Below are 25,615 nucleotides of genomic sequence, written 5' to 3'. Positions count from 1 at the left end.
AGTATACTACAGAGTTTGTAAGCCACGTCTGCGGCACTATTAGCATCACTAAGACTTGGAGCTCAGCTTTTGACATTCGACTGCTTGTTGTCCTCTGCTTGCCGCTCCTGGTCCGAGGTCGCACACACCATCCTCGCTTTGACCTTCTTATTAGAGGAGATGATGAGGAACGGACTGAGAGAGGCGTAGCACGAGGAGAAAAACACCCTCATGTCGGCCACCACGGGCGGCACCTGCGCCACCGTCAGCATGTAGATCCAGATGACGTTATCAATGCCGAAAAACACCGTGTACAGAACCACCAGCATCACCACAGTCTTGGCCGCCCGTGTTTCCATAGAGGCACCCTGCGAGCGGCGGATGCCCCGCACCTTCCTGCTGTGGCGGTGAAGCAGGACGAGGATGTACCCGCTGGAGCCCAGCATCACACCCACGAACGCGAAGTCGCGCACCGACACGGCCACCCCGTTAATCACGTAGGACAGGTTATCGCGGAAGTCCACGTGGCAGAAGCCCAGGTTGAGCGTGAACGGGGGGACGGTGCCGTTGCGAGGGGCCACGGAGAAGAACGGCGCAGCGATGCAGACAGCCATGTTGATGAACCACAGCACGGCGAAGGTGGGGACGAGCAGCTGCGGGAGCCGGGCCTTCAAGCGGGACAGGAGCGGCCCGGCCGCAGGTGCGACGGTCACCGCCTGGAAGACGCTCAGCATGCAGGTGATGCAGACGGACAGCGCGCGGGCGATGCGGTACGTGTAGATGACCACCTTGCAGCCGGCGTCGTCCAGCAGGTTCTTCATGCCGAAGACGGTCATGGTCTGCGGGACGCCGCGCGTCAGCAGCAGCAGCAGGTCGGCGAAGGCCAGGTGGCACAGGATGGCGTCCACGGGCTGCAGCTGCGCCTCGGTCAGCAGGATGTGGGCGTAGGCCAGCAGGACCAGCGCGTTGGCCAGGATCCCCAGGCCTGCCTGCAGGAGGAACGAGACCCCTTTGATGGTGACGCAGAGGTCCATAGAGCTGCTTCAGAGATTCAGAGACGCAGCAGGGCGACTGTGTGAACGCCGGCTTTCTGAGGTCCGTGACCCATCGCGTCTGAATATAAAGCCTCCGCTGCACCCACGGGAGCGCCACAAAGCTGGAAACCCACAAGAAGACGCAAAAGAGAAAAAATGTCCAGCTGAGGCGCGTCCTAATTACTGCAAGACCAGAAGATGATTCAGAGCTCTCGCTTCTGTCAGTGAAGATCTGAGAAAACAATTCACAAATAACTTTTCATTCAAATGAACTTAATCTTCACATGAACCCATTTTAATTCATGTCACATTTAGCTAATGTTTTCGTTTTTTTTGACACATTTAACCTTGTATTTTAATAAATAAGGTTATTGTGACACCAACATTTTACATACCAGTGAAACGTCACGTTTTGCCTAACTAATGTAAAGTTCAAACATTTTTAAAGACAAGTAAACAGTAATAAACTAAGAACAAATTAATTTAAAAAGATTGCGATAAATGTATTTTTAATATGTTAAACTGCAAAAGTTAATCATTATCATTATTTTTCGTTTTGCTGAAATGTTTCACAAATGTAGAAAACACTGAATCTTATCCTTGTTTATTTTTAATTTCGTTCTCGTGTATTTTGTACTTCATTCACTTGTTTCTCATTTCGTTAACGATTAAGCAGGTAACAGTGGTCAATCTATTTCCATATTTAATCAACCCTATTTGTGACAAATAAAATGTATCTTGTTTGTTCTGGAGAGCAGCTGTTGTGAAATGTGGTGTAATTGTGTGTCCTCGTGAGATAATTAGACAACATTAAGCTCGTTAGGGCTGTGTAATGAGGAGGTGTGAGACGTGCAGGTCTGGGCTGGTCTGTTTTCTTCCATCAGGGGCCCACGATTCCCTCGGCCGACAGATGAGAGCCGTGTTTGCGCTTGAACGCAGCTGAACACACTGTAAATCTGTTTAACATTAGACCTGTGTCACCCTGAGGATTTACCACTGCAAACCCATCGCAGATCAGTGCTGTTTTGATATAAGTTCAGAAAATTGCTTTTATTTGCATTTAACAGATGCTGTCGTCTTTGGTTTGCTTATGGTGACATGTAATATTCAGTAATATTATCGATCTGACTGCACTGACACTATCAGATGAGAACAAAACCTGAAGTGAAGTGATCTGAATAATGATTCTATTGTGTTTTTGGAGCGGCTTCACAGCTGAATTGAATTCTGTTTACTTCACTGATTCTTTTATTTTCCTGTTTATTATTACTGTGAAGTTGCTTTGAAACAACCTGTATTAAATAAAGCGCTATAGAAATAAAGCTGACTGGACTTTTAACCAGAATGACATACAGAACACGAGAAATGCTGCAATACAAAGTCTCAAAATTGTTCAGAGAAAGAAAGACAAGAGCAGAGATGAGAGACAGCGAGACACATCTTAAGTTTTTAACATGATATATAAAGCAAGGAGTATAAACAAGGCAACAGCAACAAAAATAAACAAACTTAAAGAAAGTAAAGAACATAGACAAAGCACAGAAAAAAAGGGTAAGAATAGTTACAGCAGGAACATTATGCAGATTTGATGAAATCCAGAATGAAAGTCGTGTTTAAACGCTCTGATCGTTAAACAGGCCTTTTAATTCATTGATCTGATGAGCAACTTTCTTTGAATTTTCTATTGTTTTACATTTGCTGTAGAATGAAGGGAACGTTCTGGCAAGGTTCTCTCAAAGTTACGAACAAACGTTCTTCCAGTAACGGTAATAGAACATTCGTTCAAAATTATCTGGTCTTTAATAATGTTTGTTAGCACAAAAACATTATTTATACACCGATCAGGCATAACATTATGACCACATTCCTAATATTGTGTTGGTGCCAAAACAGCCCTGACCCGTCGAGGCATGGACTCCTCTAGACCCCTGAAGGTGTGCTGTGGTATCTGCACCAAGATGTTAGCAGCAGATCCTTTAAATCCTGTAAGTTGCGAGGTGGAGCCTCCATGGATCGGACTTGTTTGTTCAGCACATCCCACAGATGCTCCATTGGATTGAGATCTGGGGAATTTGGAGGCCAAGTCAACACCTCAAACTCGTTGTTGTGCTCCTCAAACCATTCCTGGACCATTTTTTCTTTGTGGCAGGAGCATTATCCTGCTGAAAGAGGCCACAGCCACTAGGGAATACCGTTTCCATGAAAGGGTGTACATGGTCTCAACAATGCTTAGGTAGGTGGTACGTGTCAAAGTAACATCCACATGGATGGCAGGACCCAAGGTTTCCCAGCAGAACATTGCCCAAAGCATCACACTGCCTCCGCCTGCTCGCCTTCTTCCCATAGTGCATCAATGAGTCTTGGCCGCCCATGGCCCTGTCGCCGGTCACCACTGTTCCTTCCTTGGAGCACTTTTGATAGATACTGACCACTGCAGACCGGGAACACCCCACAAGAGCTGCAGTTTTGGAGATGTTCTGACCCAGTCGTCTAGCCATCACAATTTGGTCCTTGTCAAACTCACTCAAATCCTTACACTTGCCCATTTTTCCTGCTTCTAACACATCGACTTTGAGGACAAAATGTTCACTTGCTGCCTAATATATCCACCCACTAACAGGTGCCGTGATGAAGAGAGAATCAGTGTTATTCACCTGTCAGTGCTCATGTTATTCCTGATCGGTGTACATCATGGAGCGTTTCTTTTCTAAAATGTTTTAGTTGGATGTTCGTCTAACAGTTTTTAAATGTTACTACTTGTTTCAGAACGTTCAGAGAATATCCAAAACTAACGTTCCCATAACGTTTGAAAGATAGATAGAAGATGAAAAAATGGAATGTTCCCTTAATGTTCATATAACCAAGTTTAAACATTTTTAAAACAATTAAAAAACTGGAATGTTCAGAGAACTTTCAGAAATAATGTTTTCAAAACTTAATGAGAACATTTTAAAGCGTTTTTGTGAGCTGGAACTTCAGCACAATCTGACACTCGCTGGAATATTTTCACAGGAGAGTGTTGAATTATGTGTTTCACTGCGTCTGTGACAGGATCACTCAGCTGCACATCATTGACATAATTGAGCTCAGGTCTGAAGTCACTGGACCGTCCCGTACATGAACGTCCCCACAGCTCCAACCAAACTATAAAACGGAGGTGGCATGAGATGCAGTGGGGATCTTTCTACCTACAGCTGTCTGAAGCGTTCGTTAGAAGAGAGGAGTTTTCGCTGATTCATCACTCACAGTGTTGAGATGAACCCGGACGCTTTGACGCGTGGACTGCTCTTCCTGTCTCTCGCCGTGACGGGCGTCCCAGGCAACGCCGTCGTCATCTGTGCCTTCCTCTCGCTGGCGTATCACGACGGGCATCTCTCGCCCGCCGACGCCATCGTGCTGCACCTGGCGTCCGCTAACCTCGCGGTGGTGGCCGTGCGCTGCCTGCTGGAGGTCCTGGCCACCTTCGGCATCTACAACGTGTTCGACGACACCGGCTGCAAGGCGGTCATCTTCATCTACCGCACGTCCAGGTCTCTGTCCATCTGGCTGACGTTCGTGCTGAGCGCGTATCAGTGCCTGAGCGTGGCTCCGCCGGGCTCGCGGTGGGCCGGCATCCGTGCTCTGGTCGGCCAGTACCTGGGAGTCATTTTCCTGGCGTTATGGCTGATCAACACCTCTATGAGCGTGGCCCCGCTGCTGTTCGCCGTAGGGGCCCGCAACGACTCCAAACTTACACAGAACGCCATCAACGTCGAGTTCTGTTTCCTGAGCTTCCCGTCCAGGCTGTCGCGGGACGCCAACGGCGCGGCCCAGGTGGGGAGAGACGTGGTGCCCATGGCACTGATGGCGACGGCCAGCCTGGTCCTCCTGGTGTTCCTGTACCGCCACAGCCGGCGGGCGGAGGCTCTGCGGAGCGGCGGGGCGAGGCAGGGCCTGTCTGCGGAGCGGCGCGCAGCCGTCACTGTCGTCACTTTAGTCACGCTGTACGTGCTGTTTTACGGGGTGGACAACGGGCTGTGGGTTTACACACTGACGGTGCCTCAGACGCTGGGCTCCTCGCTCATCTCAGACCTCAGGATCTTCTTCTCCTCGCTGTACGCCGCCGTCAGTCCCCTCGTGATCATCGTCTCAAACAAGAAAGTGAGCCAAAGAGCCAAAGACGCCCTCGGACGCTGCTCAGCCCCGTGACTGATGTTTACTGTGGTAAATGTCTGATGCGATGGACAGTCATAGAGAGATAAACCACAAAACATGATGGACGTAACGTCTAAAGGGCTCGATATGTGTCAGCGGACTTTAATAATGTTGGGACATTGCAGTTGTGCATTGTTAGGTTCGGTTACTGAATAGTTTTTAACTACAAAAGTCAAGTTTGAGAGAAGAGAAACTGAATATTGACTTGATAAAGCCTTGTTTGAATGTTTTTTATAAAATGTTAAAAAAGCCATGAAAGGTTATAGTCTTCACGGACAGAGAAAATAATAAGAATGATAGATAGATAGATAGATAGATAGATAGATAGACAGACAGACATTTGATGAGAACAGATTGTCCTGTTTCTGTGCTGTGAATGTACTTGAATGTGCAGGAATCTGTCAGCAGGTGGCGCTTGTGTCACAGAAAACATATCAAACTGACCATTTCTAATGAATATCTTTGTCAGACTTGTTTCCAAATCATTTTATTTGTAATCCAGATTTTGCATTTTCACAATGACGGTTTCTGAACATCATAACACTGTTGAATAACATCAGCTGAGACTACAGGGCAACAGCATCGGTCAGAACGTGGTCTTGTCCACAGACACGCTATTTCAGGACGGTTCCCAGATGCTTTTCGCCATGTGTCGTGTTCTTCATTCCACTGAAATCTGATCCGTCCCGACAGACTCCGGTGGAATGAAGGGCACAATGCATGGATGGATCTGGCAAGAGGAGCTCCAGTGATCTATGTAGAAACACAAAGAGTGGAAGTGAATAATGACTGAATGAATCAAATGTAAGAGCTGAGTTCTTCTGAACTGTGTATGTGAGATCAGAGGAGTCTCCTGTGCAAGACTCGACGTGTGGCAGCTGCAGACACTCACACTCACACACACACACACACACACACACACACACACACAGAGACAGAGACAGAGAAAAGACCACAAGAACCAGACAGGTCCTCCACACAGACCCTATGACCAGCTTCGGCTACATACCGGTGTGATGAATCCAATCTTCAAGCAAAAGGAACTGGATGAATATTTGAATGCTTCTGATCCTGATCTGAATTCTGACATGTGATGTAGCCTGAATCATAAACACGCCGTGTTTGTTTGTTGGCCAGAGGAGAACTGAGTGACTGGGTCTGGTTTCTCCAAAGGATTTTTTCCCTCTATTCTGTCACCTGGTGGAGTTTGGGTTCTTGCTGCTGTCGCCTCTGGCTTGTTTAGTCTGGGACTCTTAATATTCAACAATATTATTGATCTGATTGTACTGACACTATTGTATGAGAACTGAACTGAGCTGGACGATGACATCACTGTTTTCTGCAGAACTGCTGTATAGATGAAATGAACTAATTTAATAATTGATGATCTTTACAACGGAACTGAATCAACACTGAACTGAGTTCAGCTGAACAACAGCCGAAACAAAAACAGCCTTCTTCCACCTCAGAAACATTGCTAAGATACGGAATATGTTATCTGTTTCTGATGCAGAAAAGTTAGTTCATGCTTTCATGACGTCTAGACTAGATTACTGTAATGCATTACTAGCTGGTTGTCCTGCTTCCTCAATAAACAAGCTACAATTGGTACAAAATGCAGCTGCTAGAGTTCTTACCAGGTCAAGAAAATATGATCATATAACACCAATTTTATCATCTCTTCACTGGTTACCTATTAAGTTCCGTATCGATTATAAAGTACTGCTAATGACCTATAAGGCTCTAAATGGTTTAGCTCCTGTGTACTTAACCGATCTTTTATCGCCCTACAATCCTTCACGCTCTTTAAGATCACAAAACTCTGGACTTCTGGTTGTACCTAGGATAGCTAAGTCCTCTAAAGGAGGGAGAGCGTTTTCACATTTGGCTCCTAAACTCTGGAATAGCCTTCCTGATAATGTTCGGGGCTCAGACTCGCTCACCCAGTTTAAATCTAGATTAAAGACATCTCTTCAGCCAAGCATTCACATAATCCATCTCATATCAGATCAATTGCACATGACTATCTTTGCTTAATGTTATGAACAGCAGCTATGCTAATTATTCTCCATTTGCTTTTCTGTTTTACCTCGGGACGCCCGTCCCGAGGTGACTAGAGAGTACATCAGTTTCAGTTTGGATCCAGCCTCTTAAGAAGACCTCAGATGACTAAAACTTTGGAAGAGACGGCGCCAACTCCTGCGATGACTTCAGAAGATGCAACATCTGGATCAACACGCACATTCACATTCTATAAATCCTAATTATTGTTAATATGTAATTCATTTTTCCAGGAGCTCTTTGCTTCTACCTCCAATTAAATTGCTAACAGTGATTGTATGTTAATCGCCTAAATTATTACATTATTAGCTAACTGCAGTCTCCAAATTGTAATGTTGATATGCATTCTCTGTAAAGCTGCTTTGAAACAATATGTATCGTGAAAAGCGCTATACAAATAAATGTGAATTGAATTGAATTGAAATGCATCATTTTCCTGTTATAACTGTAAAACAACCTGTATTGTATAAAATGCCATATAAATAAAAATGACTCGACTAGACACACACACCATCTTCAGTCATTCTCTACAAACGCCCAAACCCTAGAAAACTGCATTTCTTATTTAAAAAGAAACATTATTTGTTTAATTCATCAATCATTTTGTCTGATGTGGACGTCTCCAGATTGAACTCACTTACTCAGGATAAATGTTTCTAAAGCGAAATAAACACTCACAAAGGGTCAGGGTTGACAGTGAAACAAATGTTGACTGAAATAAAATATGAAAAAATCTCAATGATATTGGTAAAATAACACTGTCAAGAGTGACGATGAAGATTTTTCCTCACCTTTCGACTGATGGGTCCAAAGTCAAACTACCTGCCAAAATAAAACAAGCACAAATGTCAAATAGATAAATAGAAAGGCACTTTATGAAGCTGGAGTTGATAAACATCTGCTGATTACCGTCAGACAGAGAAGAAAAACTCTCATCCGTTACAGAAAGAGGAAGAAGGAAGCGCTGAGAAGAGCTGCCGTGGACTGAGCACTGATACCTGTCTCAGGTGCTCGCGTTCAGACAAGCCCCGCCCCCTTACAGGCACAGCCCCGCCCATCAGAGGTAGTGGACCTGGAGGTGGAGGATCCAGAACACAAGCCCCGCTCAAAATCGAATACTTCCCTACTATATAGTATGTGAAAAACAGTACGCCAACAGAGTAGCATGTCCAAATACATAGTATTTGAAGAACAGTTGGTGAAAAAGCACCCGGATGACCTACTACTTCTGCCCCGCCCCTAACAGACATGCCCCACCCATCAGAGATCCTAAAACGCTTCTCAAACATAAATGCATTCACATCTGGACTTTTTTTTTTTTCAAAATGACTATCTGAAAGCTTTTGGCTCAGGCAGTGGCGTCTGACAGCAACTGTTTTAACACACAGATGGAAATCACGTGTCGAGGGTGAATTTGAGTTGCTTGAGAATATGATAACAGCACATGATTGAGGCAGGTAATTCTCTGGATCTCTGTGATTTTGTGCAGCACAAACACTGCACTAATGAACACTGATGCTCCATGTTTTGAGGAGCAGCGCTGACACACGGCCCTCCTGTCTGGACCCGCTGCAGGAATGTGATGTCGAGTTTAGGGTTCGATCATCGCCGAAAACACGTTCATTACAGCTATAACATCCAAACTAAAAGATTGTTAGTATCACAAAGACAATCAAAAAGAAGCAAAGCCAGTGATTGGAGTACAAGTGAATGATCTTCAGGTTTTATATGTACTGCATGTAATTTAACTGGACTTATTTGATTGCTCTGCATATATTATATTTTAAAAATGATATTAGTAAAAAAGAATAGGTACCATTCACATAATATTTCACAAAAGGCCACGAGTGACCAAACCTCAATATCACAAGCACACTGGAACATTGACCTGATGAAGCCTGTTTTGTTATTATGTTTATTATTTCTGCTCAGCTGACAAATTTTGCTCTTGCTCGGTTTTACTCAAATGACTCGAGGGGCGTCCGGATACTTTCTGCCAGTCAGTCGTGATGCCGTGAGCAGATGTTATAGAAGCAGCTGAACCACTGAAACAGCTGTTGAAGAGACGATAAGCAGTGACCACATCTTCCTGGAAATTTCCACAGTACGGCGCAGGAATGTGGGCAGGAATGAACACGCCGTCTGAGAACCTGTGCTACCTGCGGTTAAAGCGTGGAAGAGAAGCTGCTAAACAGGGAAATAACTCATCAGAATGTGCTTCCAAACCCCCCGTAATTCACACCCTGATAATAAAGCGTCAATTCCAATTCTATTCTAAATCTAAAGCTTCTAATTTGAACGTATGAATCTAAAGTTCACATGTTGAATCTACAGTTATAGTTGATCAAAGGCCAGCAGCTTCATGCACTTTCAGACATGTTCAGTAATGATGCTCCTTAATAAAAAAATGAATGCAGTTCATAAAACAGAACGATTACAGAGTTTCATGTTGTGTATTAGTGTGTATAACCATCTTCAGCTTCACACTCTTTAAAAAATAAAGATTCTTTCTTTACATCTGTGGCTCCATGAAGAACATTTAACATCCATGGAATCTTTCCATTGCACAAAAGCTTCTTTATCGTGGATATGGGTTTTCCACTTGATTAAATATGTGTGTGAGAGAGAGAGAGAGCTCAACAGATATTGCTACACAAACCTCAAACCAGGTGGTGTTTTTACAGCCAGGAACTGATGCTTTATTATCCCATACAGGTGCAAAACCTACTGATAGATCCATAAAGCAGCTCAAACCTTGATGTTGGACTAATGGAGTCAGAAACGTTAACATTAACTCCCTCTGCTGGACAACTCAAGTAATAGCAACAGTGAACTTTCAAGTCGGGTCATTTTTATTTGCATATCGCTTTTCACAACGCATGTTTAAACATGATAACGTTGAACAATGCTTAACAGATCGACAGCGCCACAGTTGTTCAAGCCGAAATACGCCTTCAACTTTTGTTCGACGTCACGGTAATTAATGTTCCTTGTTGAAATATGTTGAAAAATAATATATATTTTTTTAATAATAAACTTTTTTTCCCTTTACATTATTCAAGAATGTATAATTTGTTATTCTACCCTGGCATTAATAATAATAATAATAATAACAATAATAATGATTATGACAACCTCTGAGTTCTTGAAAGGTTGAAACATTATTGTTGAAATATTAATATATATATATATAATTATTATTATTGTTTTATTTTTTTTTTTACTGTTTTGGTATTTCATTTTTTACATTATGGATTTTTTTTTTTAACTTAATAATTTGTAACTTAATAATTACAGTGAACTGAATTATTGAATTGATCACGTAGACACGCCCACCTGCGCGCGCCTGTCTGTCACACAAAATCCAGAAAATCGAATCTCTTCAGACTTCGCGCCTTTTTCTTGTGGATTTTGCGAGATAACAGTCACAGAAGAGCTAGCGCCAGCGAAAATGTAATTTTAATCGGAAAACACACACATGAATTACAATAGTTTGCGCTTGTTGAGAGAGTAATCGGGTCTGTTTCCACATGATGGCAAATCCACAGTGAAGTCTTGGTCAGAGACGTGAGGTAAATTTATTTTTATTCCGTTTGCAAAATGATATCAAATGTAATGTTAACCTCAGAGAATAAGAAGTCTTGTTGATTCTTTTTCATGGTCTTGTGTTTTAAACTGAGCTTAGCGTTTTCTACAGTTTGTGTAAAATGTCATAATCCAACTGCAGATTCAGTATAGAGGATTTACACTGCAGCTGAGGACCAGTGTCAATCCACAGGCCATCACTGCTCTTCATTAAAGTTCCTTATCTAAAAATAAATAATGATGTCGTCTTTTATTTGTGATAGAATGAGTTACTGGTTGTAAACCCGTGATGTCGTAAACCCCTGCATGTTGGCTTGTTTAACTTTCAGCCTGCCATTTGTGAGGATCCTTCTTTAGAGAAGAGCAGCTGAAACGCAGTTAATAGTCTCATAAAATAACTAAATTATTGTAAGTGTTTTTGAGTTTATGGGGTTTTGTGGATGGTACCTATGGTGCTCCTAATCTATTTTAGGTGGTCGTTAAGGCGTTGCTAGGTAGCTTAGTGAAAGGGATCAAGTTAAAGGTAAGTAAAATATAAATCAAATTCATCACAAACCTTAACATGGACAGCATACAGCTAGCATATAATGATGACTAGAAATGTAAGTTTGGTTATCATATTATCCTTTGATTGAAATCTAATGATTATAGGTTTTCAGTTAACTTGGAAAAGATTTGTTGTATTGCCATGTTCATTGCTGTATGTTTTTGGTAAACGAAATGAACAGTGGTCGTTGTAACATGTCAGAATAATAGCTTAAAATCCGCTTTTTCAAGACTAGGCATTAGTAATTGAGTGAATGAACAGTTTGAGTGTGTGTTGTTGTGAAGGGCGATGCATGACAGCTAGTGTGCTGCTCTTTTAGTGTACTTGGGGAACTAGAGACTGTTTTCCATAGATGCTTTTACTCTTATTGGGATCGTTAATAACTAAAAGACTCGTATAATATTTGCATCTGCAGGTATATTCAAATATGCAGCGATACAATAATTATTTGAGTTATGGTTTATAACTGGTCAATGGCTGATACTATTAAGTGAAATTAGGCATCACATAATGTACAGTATGAAAGATAGATAAATATTCTAAAGGACTTAATACCCTTATTCGTCTGTTTTATTATGGTTTGCCTGTTTTGTTGCAGACGCTTCTCGTCCCTGTATGGTGCAACGCTGTATTGGAGTGATTGATAAGAACACAACAGCACGAAGATTGCAGGTTTACCTTTATTGTTACTTAATGCATACTGACATTTCACAAGAAATTCATATTATATGAAGACTTGCTCCTGTGTCTGAATGTTGTCCTTCATTCTGCAGCTTCTTTGCTCTGAAAATAAGAACATATCAGAGTCGTTATGGCAAGGGCCTCACCGGGCTCTTTGAGAAATCAGTTTATGCGTGAGTTTCATGCAGAGCTCCTGCACATCAGCCTTCCTGCAACGTTTAGATCCATCTCTAACCAGATAATCATGATCTGTTTGCTGAATTGAGTTATTTTAGTCACTGAAGCTGCATGGACAGACGCTTTCACTCACACATTTTACACGGATGGATGGAAAGGTGAGCTCAAACTTCTGTTTACATCCACAATGCTCTTGATCTTGACTGACGTGACTTGCTTAAAACATTTTGTTCAATTCAGCTTTATTGTCATTAGTAGGGGATAAACGGATCGTTGTTGATCTGTGGTCCGTACAGACCAGGACCCACAGTTCGGCACGCACTTGATTCGCAGAGTAATTTAAAGTTTAACCGCCATAGACTGAAAGTTTATAATTTGCACGTCTGTTGTCGTGCTAGTTTACACATTCAATAGATTTGAATTCTTTCCAGCACACGGCTGCACAGCACACACACACACACACACACACCAGAGGCACGTTTCAGATAGCGCACAATCTCTGAATCGATTCCTCTTTCACGCCTCCTTGCACTTGGATGGACACATACACACAAAATTTGTTCAAAATACCAGTCTCGGCAAGTGTTCTCGTGAACAGTCGGTTACGTCTCAAAAGAACGAGAACAAGAGAAGGATGTATATTATTTTGGATCTGTGCATTCGGTCTTCAAGTGACAGTGGCCTATAAATACCTTCTGTTGACTATTTGTCATTAATGTTAATCAAACTACAAAACACAGCTTTAACAAAGATGAATCTATATTCAATTTACACAGTGAACAGTGTTATTTTTACATTTAATTATTAATGAATACTACAGTTAGACCTCACTTTATTTGTATCTTTGTTAGGCTATATTATACATATCTATGCTTGTAATTCGTGTATTTGTTCTTATTTTTTACTGATTGTTCACTTGCCTTTTAATAATGTTTTAACTTTATTAGTTAGGCTAGTAGTTTTTTGCTGTGGTATCAGAGTACTTAAAGTCGGCTTTAAGTATACCTGTTCATATGGTATGCCGGTTTCAATTTCGAGTCTGATATGTATTTTTCAAAAACCGCCATACACCGGTAGCGTAGCAGAAACAGCTGCTGTATCTATTCAATGTCCATGAAGCGCTATGTAGAGCGCATAGGGAGCGGACTTCTATTACAACTTTGCTCTTTGTAGCTGTTGTACTCCCCAATACTGTTATAATGGTAGTATAGGTTTGACTGTTACCTTTCCAGCTTCACGGCTCTTGGCCCTCAGCTTGTTGACCTGGGACTCGGCGATGTCAGCGCGCTCCTGAGCCTCCTCCAGCTCATGCTGCACCTTCCTGTACCTGGACAGGTGAGTGTTGGCCTGCTCCTCCTGTTACGATTACACAAGATATCCAACCCATTTCATAGCAGTGCATTCATGGCACTGGACGCTTTTGTCAGTACTAAAACTTCACGCTCAAGACATTTGATATTAGACTTACAGATTCTTCAGCCTGGCGCTTGTAGGCCTTCACTTTCAGCTGCAGCTTGTCTACCAGATCCTGCAGTCGGATCACGTTCTTCTTGTCTTCCTCAGTCTTTGGGTGTAAATATTGGACGTGGTCTTAGTTAAAATGTATATTGTAAAAGGTGGTGAATTTCTAATTTCTGGGTAGTTTTACCTGGTAGGTGAGCTCCTTCACCCTCCTCTCATATTTGCGCACTCCTTTCACAGCGTCTGCACCACGTCTCTGCTCAGCTTCAACTTCAGACTCCAACTCACGCACCTTCAGTAGAGTTATTGTTTCACCTGTCAAATCTCTGCCATGACCAGTACATCTGAGAATGTGTTTTGTTCTTAAACATTCAAATTTACCCTGGACTCCAGTTTCTGGAGCTGTTTCTTTCCACCCTTCATGGCCAGACTTTCAGCCTCATCCAGACGGTGCTGCAGGTCTTTGACAGTCACCTCCAGGTTCTTCTTCATCCTCTCCAGGTGAGCACTGGTGTCCTGCTCCTTCTTCAGCTCCTCAGCCATCATGGCAGCCTGAAATATTAGCCAATTAAAATGAACTAACCAGTATAGATAGAAATACCTTTCATGACTGTTCCATTTATAAACACATGCACCTATAAACAATGCAAATAACTGTTTAAATTAGAATAGAGAAGCAGAATGTAAACACTCACATCAGTGATGGCCTTCTTGGCCTTCTCCTCTGCATTTCTGGCCTCCTGGACTGAATCATCCACCTCACCTTGAACCTGGACCAGATCAGCCTCGAGCTTCTTCTTGGTGTTAATAAGACTTGTATTCTGTGGGATGTAAGCAGTTAGTTTATTGTACATTTATATAAAAGTTTTTCATGTATGCTGAATTTGTTCCTGGTATTTAGTAATTGTTTGTACTTGTGAGTGCAGCAGTCCCACACGCTCGCTGGCATCAACCAGCTCCTGCTCCGCCACTTTGCGGCCTCTCTCTGTTTGCTCCAGTGCAGCTCTCAGCTCCTCAATCTCTGCTTGCATCAGGTTATTCCTGCGCTCCACCATGGCCACCTGCTCCTTCATGTCCTCCTGTCCTCTGAGAGCGTCATCAAGGTGCAGCTGGGCATCCTGTGGTAACATTCTTTCTTTGTTAGTTCTCTTGTTTTGGGTAATTCATGTATGATATTCATATTGTCAAACATTTAATATTTATTGCAATTCCACATTCTACAGAAAGATACCTTGAGTTGACCTTGGACATTCCTGAGCTGTTTCTGGGCCTCAGCAGCCTGGCGGTTGGCATGACTCAGCTGGATCTCCATCTCATTCAGATCTCCCTCCATCTTCTTTTTGACTCTCAGGGCATCGTTTCTGCTCCTGACCTCAGCGTCCAGAGTGCTCTGCATGGAATCGATGACTCTTTGGCTGTTCCTCTTGATCTGTTCCATCTCCTCATCCTTCTCCGCAAGCTTCCTGTCAATCTCACTCTTCACCTGGTTCAGCTCCAGCTGCACACGAAGAATCTTGGACTCTTCATGCTCCAGGGTGCCCTGATGGATAGTTAAAGTAAGAATTATATCAACCTAGTAGAAAAAATGGTGTAATGTTCACCATGTTAGAATAGTATTTTTTTTTTTTCATGGTTTATTGATTTGACAGTTTTAAGTAACAATACTTCAGCTTCTTCAAGTGCAGTCTGGATCTCTGATTTCTCAGCCTCCACGGTCTTCTTTGCCTTTTCCAGTTCATGAATCGTCTTTCCAGTCTCTCCAAGCTGCTCAGTGAGGTCAGAAATCTCCTCTAAAAAGTGTTTAAAAAGCAGATTTGTAAAAATTTGTTTAAATGCATCCCTTTTTTTTTTTTTTTTTAGTCCTTGGTGTATAAATAAAAGTTGCATTACGTTGCAGATTTTTGTTCTCCCTCTTCAGGGTCTCCAGGTGGTCAAGAGCTTCCTCATAGGAGTTCTTCATTTTGAAAAGCTCAGTGCTGAGAGAACGAGCTTCTTTCTGAGCACCTTCTAGTTCAGCCTGACTTTCCTCATACTTCTGTTTCCAATCTGCTAACACCTGAAAATGAAAGAAATGTAGTCATTGGTAAGTCCTCGTTTCAACATTTAGGTTTACAGGTTATCCATGTATTTCTTACCTTGTCAAAGTTTCTCTGCTTCTTGTCAAGGTTGGCTGCCAATGCATTTGCCCTCTCCACATCAATCATGAGATCCTCTACTTCACCCTGCAGTCTCTGTTTGGTCTTTTCCAGAGAGGCACACTTGGAGTTCACCGCCTCAATGGATTCTTCAGCATCCTGCAGACGCTGGGCCAGCTTTTTCCTGAGGAAAGTAGTATGAAATTATGAAATTTTCCTAAGATTTATCATATTGTAGGATGTAGGATACTGAAGACTTTTTCCATTGATGTATTTACTTGGATTCCTCAAGCTCCTCAGTGCGTTGGATGGCATCAGTCTCATATTTTGTTCTCCACTGAGCTACCTCACTGTTGGCCTTAGACATTCCACGCTGGAGTTCAGCTTTGGCCTCCTGCTCTTCCTCATACTGCTCTCTGAGCAAATCACAGTCATGGCGAGCAGACTGAACCGCATGGGCCAGAGCGTTCTTGGCCTTGAGGTCAAAATGTTTCCTTTTATTGTACACAGCTATGTTCATAGTTATTCACAGTATTTGGTAACAGAAAATTGTAGCATTTTTGTAGTTACACACCTTAACCTCTTCTTCAATATGTCTTTTGAGTTCCTCAATCTGCTGAGTGTAAGCTTGTTTGCCTCTTGTCAATTGAGAAACAAGAGCTTCTTTCTCCTCCAATTGACGGCCATATTCCCCTAGTATAAGACAATGTGTAATTTATGAAAGTGTTCACAAGAGTTGTATGATGTCAGTATTGGGTTCTTGCATTGCAGGTTTTTGCACATTTCTACAACTGTGTGCAGAGTATATTCAATGTGTGCATGGCATATTGTTTATTTACATACCATTTTCAGTTTGCAGCCTTGCCTTCTGTGCATTTAAGTCATTAAGTTGGCGTACAAACTCATCATTTTTGGTTTTTAGCTCACTTGCTTGGTCTTCTAATGTACGACACATCTTTTCAAGGTTTGCCTACATTAAAAAAAAAAATTAAATTTTCTTTTACCTCTTTGTGCTTTGTTCTTTTGGCATTTATTTATATTTCAAGCTGTTAAGGTTAAAGTACAGTAGTCAACATTTGAAGTGGATCAAAAAAGTTCATCAAAGTTGTCCTAAGAAGAAGGTTTTAGGACAACTTTGAAAGGTTTTGATCCACTTCAAATTTTGACTAGTGTAGTTTTGTAAAACAAAAAATAAATCTTTACTTGAAGTTTTCCCAATAGTATACCTTTGATTTAGCTACAGCCTCCATGTTACTTGTCAAGTCATCAATCTCCATCTTGTATTCACTCTTCTCCTTCTCCAGCTTCTGCTTGACTCGCTGGAGGTTGTCGATCTGTTCTCCGAGCTCAGCCACACTGTCTGCCTGCTTCTTTCGGAGAGCTGCGGCCGTAGCTTCATGCTGCAAGGTGGACTCTTCCAGATCACGACGCAACTTCTGGAATTCAGCTTCACGCTTCTTGTTCATCTCAATCTGGGCAGCAGTGGCACCACCAGCTTCCTCAAGCCTCTCGCTGATCTCTTCAAGTTCCCTGGAGAGATCAGCTCTCTGCTTCTCCACTTTAGCACGAGCAGCTCGTTCTGCCTCAATTTCCTCTTCCAGCTCCTCAATACGGGCCTAAGTAAAGAACGAAATATAAACTACCCAGTGATATTGGTAATGTGGGTTTTCCCAGATATACAGTCAAACCAAAATTTATTCAGACACCTTGAACATTTCATTCATTAATACAGTTTTAAAAAATTGTAATAAAATATGACAAGATCTCTGAGTTAAACTATGTCAGAAAAAATTAATCTTAATTTATGTCAGATAACACTTAAGCAAAACATGGTCATGTCAAAGTGTCTGAATAATTTTTGGTTTGACTGTACATCTACTTAACAGCGTCACAAAGAAAATATTATGGTCAGTGTTACCTGAAGTTCTTTGATCTTCTTCTGAAGCTGTGCTCCCAAAGATTGTTCATCCTCAATCTTGCTGAGAAACTGACTAATCTCAAAGTCCTTCCTGTATTTAAAGTATTGTTTTGTAAAATGTCTAAAATACTCATTTTGTGTAATTGTGTGAATATTAACTTCCGCTTACTTTTTGATCTTCTCATCTGATTGCTGTTTATCATTCTCCAGGTCCATTATGGACTCCTGGGCCAGTTTCAGATCACCCTCAAGCTTCCTCTTGGCTCTTTCAAGGTCCATACGGAGCTTCTTCTCTTGCTCCAGTGAGCCCTCAAGCTATTGTTACAGAAACCAGAGCATTTAATGCTGGTTTAGAGACACAAAATTAATCTCCTATTGATTCATGCTCTTAGTTTCATGCCAAACATCTTACATCATCCACTTGCTGCTCAAGCTTTGTCTTAGATTTAGTCAGAGTGTTGACTTTGTCTTCCTCTGCCTGCAGGTCATCAAGAGTCTGCTGGTGTGCCTCTTGGAGGGCTTTCTTCTCTTTGGTCAGTTTGGCAATGCTCTCATCCTGAGAGGCCATCTCCTCCGTCAGGTTTTTAACCTAAATCGAAACATTGTTCACTGGTTTCACTCTCAAGGTCCTGAACTATCAGCAGTGTGAAGAACATATGAAAAGATGATTGACCTTATTTTCTGTTGCATGTTTCTCCTTCTCCACTTTGGCCAAGGTGAGCTCTAGGTCATCAATGTCTTTCTTCAGTTCAGAGCATTCGTCCTCCAGTTTCCTCTTCTTGGCAGTGAGTTCAGCATTGATTTCCTCCTCATCCTCCAGTCTCTCGGTTGTCTCTTTGAGTTTTCCCTCTAGCTGGATCTTGCTTTTGATGAGACCTTCACATCTCTCCTCAGCATCAGAGAGGTTTTCAGTTTCCTGTTTGAGATGGATGTAATTAATGACTTTTGGCTGCTACAGGTTTCATTTTGACTCAGTAAGAGCTGAAATACTCACAGCTGCTACTTGCAGTTGAAGGTCATTTTTCTCCTGAAGAAGTGACACCATTTTCTCCTCGAGCTCTTTCTTTTTAGCTAATGCCTTTGCTAGATCCTCCTTCATTTTCTCATAGTTCTCCTTCATGGCTGCCATTTCTTTCTCAGTCTCTGCACTCTTCAGAAGAGGCTTGATCTTGAAGTAGAGCTTCATCCATGGCCAATGTTTCACATTCATGAATGAGCGGATGTTGTATTGGATGGAATAAATTGACTCTCTGTCAAAGGGTGTTTCTGATTAAGTTTGACAAAAATATTCAATTTTATTCATTTAATTGTAATTGAAATAATGCCTATTTCACTCACCTCCTCTCCATCATTTTCACAAACTCTGTCCTCATGAGGAAGCCACGACAAAGAGCTTGAGTCATGGTAACCAGTTCTGCTAGTTTCTCATCTCTCATCTCCTCAAGAGTACCCAACAAACCAGCTTTAAAGAACACCTGCAAGAACATATAGTGATGTTACTGGTATATTATGGAAGCCATTGTTTTTATTGTAGATTTGAGGTTAGCCATTTGTTGTGCAGCTCACCTTGGTGTGCCCAAACTTGTATTGGGTGTGGTCAACATCAATAGAGCCCAAGAGTTTCTCTGAAGCTTTTTTGTTGTCAATGAACTGTCCCTCAGGGATGACGCTAGCATTTAATACTTTGTATCTAGAGGACATTCAGGGGAGAGTCATGTTCTCGTGAAAAATATTCATAAGATGATGAAGATTAGGTGGTGCATCATCTCTAATTTGGTGGTTGCAAAAAGGTGTCTTTACCTCTGCTTGAAGTCACCATAGAGGATTCTGCTGGGGAAACCCTTCCTGCAGATTCTGATGCCCTCCAGCACACCATTACACCTGAGCTGGTGGATAACCAGGAAGTTCTCCATCAGACCTGCAATAAAGATGTTCTTTTGATTCCAGATGCATTTTAACTGTTAACTGTGATTCATTTGAGTCTTCAGGGATTAAGTTTACCTGGAGTCTTGGACTCATTAGGAATCAAGCAGCGCACAAAGTGAGGGTGAGTGCTCCTCAGGTTAGTCATCAGCTTACCCAAGTTCTCCTGTGGAAAAGTTTGTCATTAGTCTAATCTTTAATGGTGTAAAAGTTCACATTCTTCATTGAAAGAGAATCTGATTTACCCTAAAAAGTGCAGAGACAGTCTGGAAGGAACCTCCCTTCTTCTTGCCTTTCTTTCCACCGCCTCCCTCAGCTGTTTTATGTCAACAAAATAATTTTTTTTTTTTTCCCCTGTGTTGCTTTTCATTAATCCTTTCAATAAATCCCTATTAGATCATGTCTAATTACATCATAACACAGAGGAAATGAGGAATTGCAAATAAATGTCTTACCTTCAGAACCTGCATGAGCGGCATACAGGAAGGCCAGCACTTTGAGCGATGACTTTTGGTAGAGTTGCACAACAGAGTCGTTCAGTGGATCCTTGTTCTTATCCAACCAGCCATTAATGTTGTAGTCCACAGTGCCGGCGTAGTGCACCAGAGAGAAGTGGGCCTCTGCTTTACCTTTGGCAGGCTTGGGCTTCTGGAAAGCTGCAGTTTTGCCCAGATGCTGATCATGCAACTTGTTTTTGAAGCTTGTGTCAGTAGCTTTGGGGAACATGCACTCCTCTTCAAGGATGGAGAAGATGCCCATGGGCTGTTGAAGAAGTATTCATGTTCAAGTACAGGCACAATATGGATAGTCATTTATATTTATAGTATTTAATGGTCATTCATCATTTGTTGAATGCCCTCTTACCTTCTCAATGAGCTCAATGCAGGCAGCCAAGTCCATACCAAAGTCAATGAACTCCCATTCAATGCCTTCTTTCTTGTACTCCTCTTGCTCCAGAACAAACATGTGGTGGTTGAAGAACTGTTGCAGTTTCTCATTTGTGAAGTTGATGCAAAGCTGCTCCAAGCTGTTGAACTGATAATTAAACAGAAGAAAGTGTTTACCACTGACTGTTATCTTTTATGTTTCAATTAATAACTGATGCTTACATCAAAGATCTCAAATCCAGCGATGTCCAGCACACCAATGAAGAACTGTCTAGGCTGCTTTGTGTCCAACATCTCATTGATACGGACAACCATCCACAAGAACATTTTCTCATAGACAGACTTGGAGAGCGCAGAGACTGCGTTGTTCACCTGAGACATTCAAAGGTCAGTGTAGATCATATTATTACACTATGAATATCTATGAGACATTTCTAGCTTTATTCATCTATTGAGTAGAGTAGATAAGTGAGCACCTGTGGTACTGTCTGGCCTTTGGTCACCATCTCATTTCCGACCTTCACTCTGGGGTAACACAGAGCTTTCAGCATGTCAGCGGAGTTGAGGCCCATGAGGTAGGCGATTTTATCAGCCACTGAGGAAGAACAGAGAAGTTTTATGCATTATTATTGCTAATGAAGTGAATGTTCACCTGTTAATATGTGCTAAAAGTACGTCTTACCCTCAGTGCCATCAGGTTCGGCCTGCTCCTCTCTCTGCTTCTGTTTGAACTTCATGCTCCCATGATGCATCACAGCACCTGTCAGCTTGTAGATGCTGATTTTCTCATCAGCACTGAAGCCCAGAATGTCAATGGCAGTCTGTTTATACAATGACAAAGTGAATCACACATTATTTGAGTCCAAGAGAAGGGTATTTTATATTGTATGTCTTTCAGTTTATGCTGGTGTTTTTCTGATGTTTGTTTGCTCAAGTATATTTTATAGAATCTGAAAATACTACTATGGAGTTTGGGTTCTTGCCGCTGTCGCCTCTGGCTTGCTTAGTTGGGGACACTTAATATTCAACAATATTACTGATCTGCCTGCATTGACACTATTGTATGCGAACTGAACTGAGCTGGACGATGACATCACTGTTTTCTCCAGAGCTGCTGTATAGATTAATTTAGTTCATTTATCACTAATGACGGAAATGAATCAACACTGAACTTACTTAAGCTGGACAATGACACCATTTTCTTCTAGAGCTGGTGTACAGCCAAAACAAAACTTTGTTGCATAATTTTCCTGTTATCTACATTTTAAAAAGCGCTTTATAAATAAAGGTGACTTGACTTGACGACTACACATACATCTGTGGCAATGAACTCCTCCACATCATTGATACTCTTGACAGTGATTTCACCCTGGCTGATCATTGGATAGTCGTAAGGGTTGGTGGTGATGAGCAGGGCCTCTGTAAAGAATTGATGTGCATTATGTTAACAGTGTTCTCAAACATGGAAATAAATGAAACGCACAAGACTGTAGATTTCTCACCGAGCAGCTCTGGCTTGTGTCCGGTCATGAGCTGGTAGAAGATGTGGTAGCTCCTCTCAGCAGACAGCTGGAATGTAACTCTTGACTTTTCCAGCAGATCTTCCAAAAAAGACAAAAATGGAGAAAAAAGTCATTGACTGCAATCGATTAACCCACATTTTGGCCTCCAAATAAAATGTTTGGCTTAAAACACTGTTGACTCACAAGTCTCAATATCAGCTGAGGCCAGTTTTCCAGTGGTCCCAAAGTGAATCCTGATGAATTTACCCTATGAAGATTGAAATACTTAGAAAAGTTTAGAATATCCCAGCTTTGGAATGTTAACTGAATTTTTACAATTAATTTCATCTGGCCACAGCAACTTACAAAACGAGAGGAGTTGTCATTCCTCACAGTCTTGGCATTTCCATAAGCCTCCAGTAGAGGGTTGGCTGCAATGATTTGATCCTCTAGCGACCCCTGGTGAGTAGATAAGTAATTCCATCATGCAGAATAATTCTTTCACTGCTCTTTGAATGGTATTTGATGGTTAGTCACCTGCATTTTGCCAGGGACAGGTTCTGCCTTCTTTCCGCCGCCAGCCACAGCGATTGTCGCAAAATACTGGATGACCCGTTTGGTGTTGACAGTCTTTCCTGCACCAGATTCTCCACTGAGTGGACATGTTAAAGATGGAAAAGAACGAATTTCAGAATATTGTAAATGTGATATGTTGGCTTTTATGTAAGTGCTTCTTTAAAATCCATAAATTTCAGACACTACATGCGCACCAGAAAACAACTTAAGGCGTGAAACCTGCATGTACATGCATCATGGACGAGTCGCACACTGGACGAGAAGCATATCTTTGCGTCTACGACAACTCGAGGTATCACACACCAGACACGCACATTCTCTTATCAGTTTATGGTCAGCAATATTGTTATGTTTAAGGACATTATGAAATTAAGACAATGTCTGTGCTATGTTATGGTTGTACTGTACTGTAATGGTGCTCTGTGGCGTGGCAGGATTTTGAACAGCATCATAAGTTGTAGCTGGGCGCCACCGAATGGCGCTGCCGGTGTGTGTACACTTATAGAAAATATGTGTTTGAATTTTAAAGAGGTTGCGTGCTGCGCTTCTCGTCTGGTGTGTGACCCCCTTTAACCTCATATGCATGCAGCACTGTCAGTAAGTGGCTTTTCCTCACACCTTTCTGTTACTTTAGTTATCCTGTCTTTCCCGTCACATGCCAATAAGAATGACCATTATGCATTTACATGACCATGTTACCCGCGTTCTCCAGCAGAAAAGCCAGGTGTTAAACTGCTTTCTCTCAATAGCTTAAACAGTGTTAGCATTTACATGATGATTCTTGTACAATAATTAATAATTATCATAGCCTACTTACGTAATCAGGATAGACTGATTCTCCCTGTCTGAAACACATTTAGTGTTATTTTAAGTGAAACCACTAAACAGATTGTATTTTCAGTTTTTTTGTATATATCATATATGTAACAAAATGTACACCACTACATAAATTACTCATGAGAGATCCATTATGTAAAAATAGTCCATTAAATAAAGAAATTGTAGGTGTATTAAGTAAAATATAAGTAGGCTCAAGTTTAGCACAAGTTTACTGGATTGCAAAACAGACTGAAAATTTATATCCACACTTACCAGTGAGCATGAACTGGTAGGCGTTGTCAGAGATGGAGAAGATGTGAGGCGGGGCTTCAACCCTCTTTTTACCTCTGTATCCAGCCACAACGACTGAATCGTACACTGGGAGCCACTTGTAGGGATTGACAGTGACGCAGAACAAGCCAGAGTAGGTCTGAAACGGAGATAGTCCAGTATAACAATGCTGTCACCCCATCCCCGGAATAAGATGATTTGCTTAGACTTACGTAGATCATCCATGCTGCGTAACGCTCTTTGAGGTTATACAGCACAGTAGGCTCATTGAGGTGGGTCATCATGGCCATGTCCTCAATTTTGTCAAACTTAGGAGGATTCATGGGGAAGATTTCATCTTCTTTTACCGTGATCGTCTATAAAGTTTTCAACATGGATGAGACATTTACTACAAACAAAATATTTGTTTTACCTGGCAAGTAGTTTTACAGTCCACAGCATCATGTAAAACTGTTTTAAAGAAGATCACCACATTTTCTAATTCTACTTACTTTCCCACACAGTGTTTTGACAGTAGCTTTGCCACCTTCTCTACTAACAAGAACACCCTTCAGGTACATCTCATCCGGCACTGTCACAAAGAATGCCGTTTTGGCATCAAAGGGGGTGTTCTGAGCCTCTATCCTCTCTCTTTCCGGCTTCCGGAGGTAAATGGCCGCTGGGCCGAAACACTCCATTTCACCATCTCCCATGATTGCGGTTTACTTTGAAAAGTGATGAGGAGAGAATGTGCAAAGGGATTTATACTTTAATTACTTCTAAATATTAAACAAATGCAAGTGGAGTAAAACGTATTTATTCCTATGAATGTGGAGGGCAATGATGCTTCTCCATGTCTCTATATAATATTATTAATCACAATCATAATACCTGCTGTCCTGTCCAGAGAGAATGTGTCTGAGGTAGGAGATGCTAAGAGAAAGGCAAAAAAACTTGAGTTTGAATTTGTGCCACTGCTAACTGGACTAATTCAGTCAGATTGGTGTCAAAAGCATGTTGAATGTACAGTGCATAGCCACACTCTAAACTCTTAAAACTGATTACCATGTATCAGGGTTAGACATTTAATCTCTAAACTGCAGAACACAATTATGTGATATAAGGTTAATAGTAAAAGGAGAGCATGATGAACAACTCACCCACCTTTGAGTTCCAGTCAGTCCTTAAAGGAGCCTGAAGCAGCTTCTTATATAGACAGTATACTGTTCACTCAGCAAAACGTACTCACCGTATTTGGTCATGTATTTTTAGCTCAGTTTCAACATGATTTTTTGTAACTGATTGTCACGTTCATCAATATCATGACACCAGCCAAATATATTATCACTTTGATGTAATTAACTGTCCAGTCTTAATTCGTTTTAGTTTTGTTTAAAGGAAACATTGTGTTAGAAGAACAGAGAATGAGTTCAGATAATGGCAGTGAACCCTTCAGTAAGATGAGGTGAATTGACACTAGATGAATTAAACAAATATTTGAAAATAAGCCACCAATACTGTGATTAAAAATTACACTTGATGTATTTATAGGTGTCACTTGTGATCAAGTGCCTTAACCTTAAGAAAAGTTTGTTATGTGAAGGGTATCGGTTACTGGAGTTCAGACATTGTTTGGGTCTTATGTATAGCATAATCTTCTTCAAGTGCCTTGGCACTACAGTAGAACCCATTTTAGCCATGGAGAAGCTCTTAAATGTCACTGGGATACTGTTCCAAGAAGCCTGGGAAGCTTTTCATGTGACAAATCAGCAAATTTGGGCACAACAGTTGTCATTCTGTGAACTTGTGCATATAGTGACACTTATGCTGAAGGATGGACGAGATCTGGCAGAAAAACGCGGTATA

At 41.6% G+C, this 25,615-nt stretch overlaps 3 protein-coding genes and 2 long non-coding RNA genes across 5 annotated transcripts in view; 2 read left to right on the top strand and 3 right to left on the bottom strand.

Moving 5' to 3' along the window:
* Window positions 1-22: 22 nt before the first annotated feature.
* LOC127521353 (olfactory receptor class A-like protein 1) lies at window positions 23-1,610 on the bottom strand. The gene has a single exon (XM_051910574.1). The coding sequence runs from the start codon at window positions 1,011-1,013 to the stop codon at window positions 63-65; it is 951 nt and encodes a 316-aa protein (XP_051766534.1). The 5' UTR covers window positions 1,014-1,610; the 3' UTR covers window positions 23-62.
* A 2,658-nt stretch (window positions 1,611-4,268) lies between these two features.
* Window positions 4,269-5,201, top strand: LOC127520180 (olfactory receptor class A-like protein 1). The gene has a single exon (XM_051908079.1). It carries the CDS (start codon window positions 4,269-4,271, stop codon window positions 5,199-5,201), a length of 933 nt encoding a protein of 310 aa, XP_051764039.1.
* Window positions 5,202-5,678: 477 nt separating this feature from the next.
* Window positions 5,679-8,273, bottom strand: LOC127521377 (uncharacterized). The gene is made up of 3 exons (XR_007932342.1): window positions 8,178-8,273; window positions 8,060-8,090; window positions 5,679-5,960 (listed from the first exon to the last, which is right to left on the bottom strand). It is a non-coding gene; the product is annotated as an uncharacterized LOC127521377 (long non-coding RNA).
* A 2,144-nt stretch (window positions 8,274-10,417) lies between these two features.
* LOC127521373 (uncharacterized) overlaps window positions 10,418-25,615 on the top strand; it is a 144,425-nt gene continuing 129,227 nt past the window's right edge. Inside the window, exons 1-3 of the long non-coding RNA XR_007932334.1 lie at window positions 10,418-10,840; window positions 11,999-12,072; window positions 12,174-12,416. This is a non-coding gene — a long non-coding RNA (uncharacterized LOC127521373). The remainder of the gene's footprint in view (window positions 10,841-11,998; window positions 12,073-12,173; window positions 12,417-25,615) is intronic.
* On the bottom strand, window positions 12,063-24,661 carry LOC127521332 (myosin heavy chain, fast skeletal muscle-like). The gene is made up of 40 exons (XM_051910533.1): window positions 24,641-24,661; window positions 24,262-24,474; window positions 23,983-24,126; window positions 23,753-23,909; window positions 23,478-23,505; window positions 22,622-22,736; window positions 22,451-22,543; window positions 22,289-22,352; window positions 22,085-22,183; window positions 21,898-22,001; window positions 21,265-21,403; window positions 21,059-21,177; window positions 20,805-20,954; window positions 20,560-20,730; window positions 20,151-20,457; window positions 19,941-20,011; window positions 19,774-19,861; window positions 19,573-19,690; window positions 19,339-19,462; window positions 19,111-19,247; window positions 18,767-19,022; window positions 18,446-18,688; window positions 18,185-18,361; window positions 17,942-18,087; window positions 17,773-17,863; window positions 17,081-17,470; window positions 16,698-16,824; window positions 16,429-16,547; window positions 16,133-16,329; window positions 15,855-16,038; window positions 15,610-15,775; window positions 15,385-15,509; window positions 14,951-15,259; window positions 14,634-14,837; window positions 14,415-14,540; window positions 14,101-14,271; window positions 13,907-14,011; window positions 13,727-13,822; window positions 13,483-13,614; window positions 12,063-12,183 (listed from the first exon to the last, which is right to left on the bottom strand). Exons 2-40 carry the CDS (start codon window positions 24,460-24,462, stop codon window positions 12,163-12,165), a joined length of 5,814 nt encoding a protein of 1,937 aa, XP_051766493.1. The 5' UTR covers window positions 24,463-24,474; window positions 24,641-24,661; the 3' UTR covers window positions 12,063-12,162.

The sequence above is a fragment of the Ctenopharyngodon idella genome, chromosome 10 (assembly GCF_019924925.1).
Source record: "Ctenopharyngodon idella isolate HZGC_01 chromosome 10, HZGC01, whole genome shotgun sequence".
Classification (NCBI taxonomy): Eukaryota; Metazoa; Chordata; class Actinopteri; order Cypriniformes; family Xenocyprididae; genus Ctenopharyngodon; species Ctenopharyngodon idella.
This window is presented reverse-complemented; position numbering and strand designations above follow the sequence as displayed.

Excerpts from the sequence above, each read along its gene's own strand:
- LOC127521353 (XM_051910574.1), bottom strand. The coding sequence starts at position 1,013 with ATGGACCTCTGCGTCACCATCAAAGGGGTCTCGTTCCTCCTGCAGGCA.
- LOC127520180 (XM_051908079.1), top strand. The coding sequence starts at position 4,269 with ATGAACCCGGACGCTTTGACGCGTGGACTGCTCTTCCTGTCTCTCGCC.
- LOC127521332 (XM_051910533.1), bottom strand. The coding sequence starts at position 24,462 with ATGGGAGATGGTGAAATGGAGTGTTTCGGCCCAGCGGCCATTTACCTC. Across the intron at positions 22,544-22,621 it reads CTGTCCCTGGCAAAATGCAG|GGGTCGCTAGAGGATCAAAT; the intron begins GTGACTAACCAT and ends TCTACTCACCAG. Across the intron at positions 20,955-21,058 it reads AAGGCCAGACAGTACCACAG|GTGAACAACGCAGTCTCTGC; the intron begins GTGCTCACTTAT and ends TGAATGTCTCAG.